General features: G+C 39.9%; 1 protein-coding gene across 3 annotated transcripts in view; it reads right to left on the bottom strand.

Moving 5' to 3' along the window:
• Positions 1-213: 213 nt before the first annotated feature.
• The window catches only part of LOC124870665 (BMP/retinoic acid-inducible neural-specific protein 3-like), a 46,184-nt gene continuing 38,176 nt past the window's right edge, over positions 214-8,221 (bottom strand). For all 3 annotated transcript variants that reach the window (XM_047369486.1, XM_047369487.1, XM_047369488.1), the window contains 2 exons: positions 4,668-4,890; positions 214-1,982 (listed from right to left, as the gene is read on the bottom strand). In XM_047369486.1, the coding sequence (XP_047225442.1) occupies positions 857-1,982; positions 4,668-4,890 (1,349 nt within the window). In that variant the 3' untranslated portion in view covers positions 214-856. The remainder of the gene's footprint in view (positions 1,983-4,667; positions 4,891-8,221) is intronic.

Raw genomic sequence — 8,221 nt, 5'->3', positions numbered from 1 at the left:
AGTCATGACAATATTATTATTTTTTATATAATATTTGTAATCTTTTATTTTTGTAATTTAGTTTTTAAATTTGTATATTTTCACATTTTTTAAATAATTTTTTATTGTACTTTTTTAAACTGCAGATTTTATGTGTTTATGTTTTGTATAACCGAATGTGAATGAATACCTTTTGAGAGAAGAATCAATAATAAGGTATGATGGAAAAATTCATATTTCAAGGCAATTTACTGTGAAAAATGAGCATTGTTTACCAAACTAATTAATAATCGTAAATAATCGTGATTACAATTTGTTTCATAACAAGCAACCCTGCTTCCTTGCTTTTTATAATTACGTTTTTTCCACTTATGTTCTCTGAAGAATATCTAAGATTTTTACAGAACAGTGGCATTTAAAACAAATTACATTACACATAGGTGGACTATATTTAATTAATTGACTTCTAAAAGCTGTACCTACTGTAAGTAAAGGGATCGAATACAAATAAATGTATTTGTATTCGGATTAAGTTATTTTTCTTGTTAGTAAAAAATATAAAAAGGTTGTGACTTTCCAATAAAACGTAAAAAATATTGAATTATGTTTTGGTAACGTGTCAAAATGTGTAGAATTTCAATGCCTTCGCAAACAATAAGTTTGAAAGGCATTGTATATGAAGATGATCTTTTTGCAATGGAGATCCATAAATCTGCAATGAAAATATAAAAAAAACATCAAATTTAATTGCACATTGTGTATGTACAGCACAGCCGTAAACGACATACCACACACATGACACAATATCATCCAGCTGGCCATGGATACAAGTCTGTCTGTGGCAAGAAAAGAGTAGAAATCATCAAGCGGCGGGCCATTAGCTGCACAGTTTATTAGCCTCGTACTCTGTGTAGTTTGGATGTTTGGCACTGAAAGCTTGCAGGGCAGTGAGTATCCTCATCACGTCAGAGCTGGACAGTTTGAGTCTGTGACGGAGCAGACAGGCGAACAGATCCATATGTGGCCCCCCCGGAGGAGAGAGGCGGTTTACTCTGTAGCGCAGCTCCACCAGCTGCAGCAGGGCAGAGTCCTGTGATCCCTGAGTGTACGGGTAGTCTATCTGCAGGATCAGGTCCTGGATGGCTTCAGGGTCAAAGTGCACACTGTACCCAAACAGCTGCATGCTGTTCACTTTCATGTAGCCGATGTTGTTTGACGGCTCTGAGTCCTCTGGGGGATCATTGTACAGACTTGTGTTCTTGTTTCCTGCTGCAGAATCCCTGCTGTAACTCCTCAGATAAAAATGAACAGTCTCAAAAAAGCTCTTCCACCTGTTTCCCAGCGTCAGCGTCCAGTTGTAGCAGTCCAGAGGGATATCCAGCTTGGACTGCTCCCACTCAGGGTATCCATGTTGACCTATAGGCATTGTCCAGCTTTCAGAATGACTGCCCCCAAAAGGATTGACAAACAGTGACAGTGTCGGCTCCAGGGTGCTGTTTCTGGTAAGGCAGAACTGCAAGGTGAGGCCAAGGAGCATGTGAACACGGCTGGATTTGACTCGGTTACTTTTGAGTGTGAGCAGCATTCTCTTCCTCCAAGAGGGATCAAACCAGGTGTTTATACGCACATCGTTGCTCACAAACACGCCATGCAGAGCGAGGTGTGGGTCACGCCGCTGGATCAGGAACCGGAGCTCCAGATCCTGCAAATCTCTGTCACTTTCCATGCCGAGGTAAGGGTCAGTAGGGTCGGGCACTGCAGGGCGGCAGGCACCTTGGGTCAGGGTGAATCCCGGGTTGCAGCCGGAGCATCGAGTCCGGTTCTCTGCAGAACAGGAGGCACAGCGGGAACCGTCCCCCACAGAGCAGGGGACCAGGCCCTGGCACGGCGGGTGGTCATAGGGGCAGGAGCAGCTGCGGCTCTTCTCACTGTAAACACCAACCTGCTTGTTCTCGCTGCAGTACAACATAGACAGAGCGTAGTTCAACCAGAAGTGCAGGGATCTGAGGAAGAGATGACAAGTGTCTTAATATGTATCAGGTTTGGAGATGATGCACTGGCTCTATAAAGATAATAATTTTTTTTTCTTTGCATTTTATGTATGAAGTGGGATTTAGCTCTACATTAATGGAGAAGTATATTGCTTTAGTGCTTGAGAGCAATACATTTAAAAACTCTACATAATATTAAAGATAGATACATTAAAGTCATCCTTCGATTGTTTTTAAAGGCAGGTGGGTTTATAACACACTTTTATGACCCTCTCTAGAACAGAAAAACACAATTACATGTGGATTGTTTACGGACTATTGTGAACAGAAAAAAACTGTTTCCGGAATATGTCAAATGGATGTGTGGCCACCTATTAACAGCACAGGAAAAGATGAAGGGAACACTTTTACTTTTCCAGTACCTCTAAACAGGAAACAATTCAATGGGATTTTTTAAAGTTAACTGGTGAAGAGGGTAGATATCTCTTAACTCCTGAAAAACAATCTCTCTGTTGGAAACAACATCCTGTCCTGGAATTATGAAGCTATTAAGAGTTTTAGCTTTAAAAGCAAGAACAGCCAAAGGCTGAGGGACAAGGACACAACACAGATCAAGCCACAGCAACAACAGTGAGCTCTAGCCGAGTCAGCAGCCAGACCATTGAGGCAAACGCGAGTGTTGTTTGTGAGCATGAAGTTTCTCAGAAAAAAAATGGAGGGTTTTACTATGGTTTTTGTGTCCTCTGTCTGTACAAAACATCTGCTGATGTCCATGGATCACGTTATCAAATAGATATGATCGTTATCTCCAAATGTGTATGTTTAATGCATGTTTACACCCAATAATTAGCTACACAAGTTTAATTTTTTCAGTGTCTGAGTCAAACCAATGACAATTTTTATGTTATTAATTTGACCTCCCTTCCAACTAGTAGATTAGCTGGAATTTGGAGAAAACTAACAATAGATGAACAGTTTGAGTTAGATAAAATGTTGTCAGTCACACTACTGTAATACAAGTAAATAAATTATGAGTTAAAACACAGGCAGATTGTGTAAAGAAAAGTTTGACTTTCAGCTGCTTTCCATTCAGTTGTTTAACAAAACCACTGCATGGCTTGCTGATATAAAGTATTTGCTACCAAAGTAGCATTCCTGGTCGAACCTACAGCCTAAATTACAGCATGGACCCAAATGCTGTGGATTTCTGTGCTTTGAATTACAATTTTTGTCACAACCGGTCCACTGTGGCCAATTACTGGTGGACTGGGCTTGCTATTAAATCCCTGGGTAGAGTATAAGTCCATTAGATTTCATACCTACTGCTATCAGGCTTGGTCTTTTTTACTTTACAAGCTGCCATACAAAAAAATCTTTGCCATAAAAACTCAATTCATATTTGGCAACTTGTATTTGGTTTCTTTAAAACTGAAGTATTGAAGGAAAGTAAGAATGAAAGAAGGAAGGAAGGTCATGTAAGGCTTGGATGCAGCTGGGTCAAGGAATGCCACTTAAAGTTTGCAGGTTGTAGTTGTCGATTCTGAAGAATGTTGATGACCTCTGTGCACTCTGCACTTCAACTTACGCTGATCCTGCTCTGTGATTTTGGCTGGCATTCCCCTTTGTGAGTTGCTGTCATTCCCAATCAGTTCCACTTTGTTATAATTCCACCAACAGATGACTGTGGAATATTTAGTATTGAGGAAATTGTGACTTATTGCACAGATGGTATTCCTATCATGGTACCACACTGGAATCCACTGAACTCCCGAAAGCGACTAATTCTTTCATAAATGTTTATAGAAGCATTCTGCATGGCAATGTGTTGGATTTTATACACCAGTGGCCATGGAGGTGGTTGGAACACTTGAATTCAATCATCTGCTGTGGTGAGTAAATACCTTTTGGTAGCACAGCCACAAACATGACTAAAAAGGGAACAAAACACATTCAGGTGCCACTGGAGTAATTAAAAAAATCACATCTCGTCGAAAAGGGGAGATAAAGGGGTACAAAACAATTACAACAGCCAAAACGGTAATTTCAACAAAAAAGCAAATGCAAATTGTAGCTAACAAAAATAACCCAAACCATTTAAATCTTTACAAATACAAGAATCTTGATACAGAGGTGCTGTCAGAGTGTGGAGTGAGGAGGAAGAAAGACTAAAGGAGAAGCACACTGATAGGTTGTATATTATTTAGCCAATTTTTCTGCCAGAAATAGCTTTCAGTATTGAGCGTTCATAAGAGAGCCATCAATCTGAGAGAAAGAGAGAATCCAGGTTGGTGTGTGGCTGAAATGACTGAACAGATCAGATTAACTTATTTAGCCCTGTAGCAGCTCAAACACTTTGACATGTTTTCACAAAATAAATGAAACATTTGACCAGAAATTTTAAGATGTCTTATTTAAAGTAATTCTGTGCGAAACTGCAGTTGGTTAGAAACCTGTGGTGTTTTGCCAGACATGAACCCCTTTATCTTATACTGGCTGGGGAAGCAGCTTTGCTCCCGTCAGCACTTTTCACCTCTCTCGCCGGCTACTTTTCCTCAAGTGCCTTCTAATAACCACCGTCTTGCTCTGCTGCTTTCTCTCTGCACCTCGTGCATAAATCATTCTCATAATTATAGATTCAGGGGAACAGCTTGGGTTAACATGCATTTTCCTCCCTCATGTTCCCGTCCAGCGTCTTACCTCGGCCTTGGCAGGATAATCCTCGGTGGCTTTCGGCACCTCTTGCTGAGGCTGAAGAGCTTGTTAGTCGTGCGGTGAGCTCTGGTGAGGAGCTGTTTGCTGCTGGTCTCCAGCTGCCTGTAGCGCTGCAGCAGGCCAGCATCCATCCTCCATAAGTCCTCCACGACAGATGTGTTCACAGCGTAGTGGACTGGCAGCTTCTCAGTGAAGCCTCGGAACGCCTCTGGTATAAAGAAGAAAATGAATAAATAAACTCTACCTGCGGCTATAAGCCCAAGAATGAACAATATCCAAAAACCACTATCCTTCATTGTTTGCAGAAGACAATCAACCAGCTAAACAGGCTTAATAATGGCAGCAAAGTGAGAGGATATTATGTTGATATGTTCAAATGTTCTTTGCTGATCGGGTCAGAAATCAAGAAAAATATTTGTTTACAGTGACTTACAAAAGTATTCACACCCATTTGTTACTTTACAACCTTATAACCTTGTCAGTAATTTTCTACACCGGTTCTTCCATATTGGATCGCAGGGAAGCTGGTACCTAACGCCAGTAGTCTATGGGCTAGAGGCGGGTCGCCAGTCCATCGCAGGGCAACACACAAACAACCATGCACACACTCATTCACACACCTAAGGGCAATTTAGAGTGACCAATTAACCTAACAGGCATGTCTTTGGACTGTGGGAGGAAGCCAGAGTACCCGGAGAGAACCCACGCATGCACAGGGAGAACATGCAGTCTGTAGAAAGACCCCCGGCCGGGAGACGAACCCAGGACCTTCTTCCTGCAAGGCAACAGTGCTACCAACTGCGCCACCGTGCAGCCCCTCATAAATTGTGTTAAAACATTTTTTTACCAATAAAACTCTAAAGGGTGTGGTGCGTATTTTTATTAAGTCCTACTTTGAAGAACCTTTCGCTCTTTCGTGGCGTGTCCCCTCCAGCTTTGCAGAAATAAATTTCTCCACAATTTTCTCCCTGACCTGTCTGCTGTGCTCCTTGGTCTTCATAATGCTGTTCATTCACTTATTTTCTCTAACAAACCTCTGAAGTCAGAAACAGAAAAGATGCATTTACTTCTACTTTCCAATAATGCACCACTTTGTATCAGCCTATCACAGAGAACCCAAATAAAAATACAGTGAAGTTCCTGGTTGTAACATAAAATGTGAAAAAGCTCCAAGTTAACAAGATGCTGTGCAAGACTTGACAGGAGAGCAGAGCACACTCACTCCTGGTCTCTGTATTTTCTTTGTTCATTTAGGATTAATTTCCTTACACCAAAGCTTGCAAACTATCATCTTGTAACAATTTGAGCTTATAGTAGTGGTAAATATACTTAGCTCAATGCAGTGATCATCATAACCATTTAATGAGTTATTGGTCTTTTGTTTAATGGCAGGGGTAGAGAGTTTTAGAAGTTCTAAAGCATTTATCCTTTCATCATGCTGTTGCCTGAGCACAAATATATTCCAAAGGTGAAAAAAATTAATCATTCAAATATTTCAAAAGAAACTCATTTGCATCATAAATTCATCTTTCAAAAGATTTTCTGCTTGTTAAACCTTTCTATGTCAGTGGGTTCAGTTATTATTTCAGTTATTTATTTTTACTTCCTGTTTCCTTTGGTATACTTTCCTCCGTTCAGCTACCATCACATGCAGTTGTCATGGATCCCAAGTTTTAACACCAGCTGCTCATTTTTCAGCAGTTCTCTCAGTATTTGTTCTGCAAAGCGTTGTTTACCCAATGTTCTCCGTTGAAGGGGTTTGTCTGACCCCCAGCTTTAGTCCTGCAAACCCAGAATAAATCTGTTGTACTTTTTTTGGATCCCGATGGTTTGTCTGATGTACAGTGCTGTTGCAGTACTGTTTTGCTCTGTGAGTAAATAAAGACCTTCGGTTCTTTCTGGCTGTCACCTAAAATTCTGGATTTAGGTCCCAGTCATTCTCCATTTAAACTCTCTCTATGGTGTTAACATGGCCAAAAATGTAAATGGGGTGCATTTGCAGCTGCACAAAGAATCATTCACCACATACTGCAAATTTAACAGAGATTGGATATTTTTGGATTTTATTCAAATTTAGCACTAAATCCTACTTTTAGTGGCCACTGCAGTTGAAAGTTATTTTCACACATTTGAAAAATCAGGCCTCACCTGATGCAATCACCTGATGCAATCAATCAAGGCCTTCACTTGTTACATGAGATGTGTTTGAGATATAACACCCAAACACCTTAATTAATTGTGACACACGCTATACAGCACATACCGAATGCTGAACGACTCCTTGCCTGAACTGACCCAAAAGCACAAGAAAAGACAGCTCTAATTTGATTGCAAGTACTGTATATAAATAAGTAGAAGAGGTTTTAGGATTTCATTCTGTGGAGTAATGAAACAAAAATGGCATTTTTGAGGCCTATTGATCAGCTGTATGTCTGGAGGCGGAAGAAGGAAGCTTACGCTTCATGTAAGCATCTTGGTGGCTTAGTGATGGTCTTTGCTTTCTCTGGCCCTTGAAACCCATTTCATGTGAAAATCCTGAAAGACAATTCCATGATTTCTGTGAGGAAGCTGAAGCTGGGGCATCATTGGACCTCCAAACAGGAAACAAATCCTAGGTCTATCTCAGTCCACCAAGGCCTGGTTTTAAAGGAGCTCCTTGAGTGGCCACCATAGTCACCCAACTCTGTTTAAAATATCTGGTAGGATTTAAGGAAGGCGGTTGCAGCATGTAAACTCAAGAACTTTAATGAACTGGAGGCGTTTGCCTATAAGGAGTAGGCAAAAATTCTGTCTGGCTATCAATCATGTTTGCAGCAGCTCTACTAAGTATTAAAGATGCTTTTCATGAAGGATTTGAATTATTTTAAGACTGCAGTACTCATTAAAAGTTAATTAGGGGGAACAATTTGTAATATTGGTTGCAAAGAGCAATTTAAAATGTTTTTGTTTCATTTATTTATTGCTAACAGCTGCTAGTTTATACATTTTACCAATTAATCCAAGTTTGCAGGCGGATGTTGAATAACTTTCGGTGGAAAAGCCAGCAAAAGTCATGAGCACACCGAGTTGCTGCTTAGGGCCCAAGGTAAGTACGGTGCACCCAAAAGCAGTTTACTTCTCACACAAAATACATATTTTCAAAACTTCAAAATTAAAGTTACATTTATCAAGAAGGAGCTTACTTTTAAACTTTTTTAAAGAATCTTGAATAGCAAATTTCAAAGTAATTTAAGAACACCCTATATACTAAATATACTATATACTAATTAGGTGACTTATGACAGCAAATAGCCGCACTGGATTTTATTTACGTGTATCAGATTAAGAGGGCTGAAAACACATGCATTCCAGACTTTTCATATGATGCCTAAAACACTACCGGTTAATTGCTGATGTTTGCTAGATAATTAATTTGAAATTATCTAGCAGTAAAAAAGAAACCTGCATTGCTTTACTGTTTAAACTGATGACCACAACTTAACTCACACTTTAGAAAAAAGTGTCAAATTAAATGTAAGTTTGTCTAAAGAGACAACACT

This window comes from Girardinichthys multiradiatus, chromosome 6, assembly GCF_021462225.1.
Source record: "Girardinichthys multiradiatus isolate DD_20200921_A chromosome 6, DD_fGirMul_XY1, whole genome shotgun sequence".
NCBI lineage: Eukaryota > Metazoa > Chordata > Actinopteri > Cyprinodontiformes > Goodeidae > Girardinichthys > Girardinichthys multiradiatus.
Note: the sequence above shows the minus strand (reverse complement) of the source record. Positions and strands in the feature narration are given on the sequence as shown.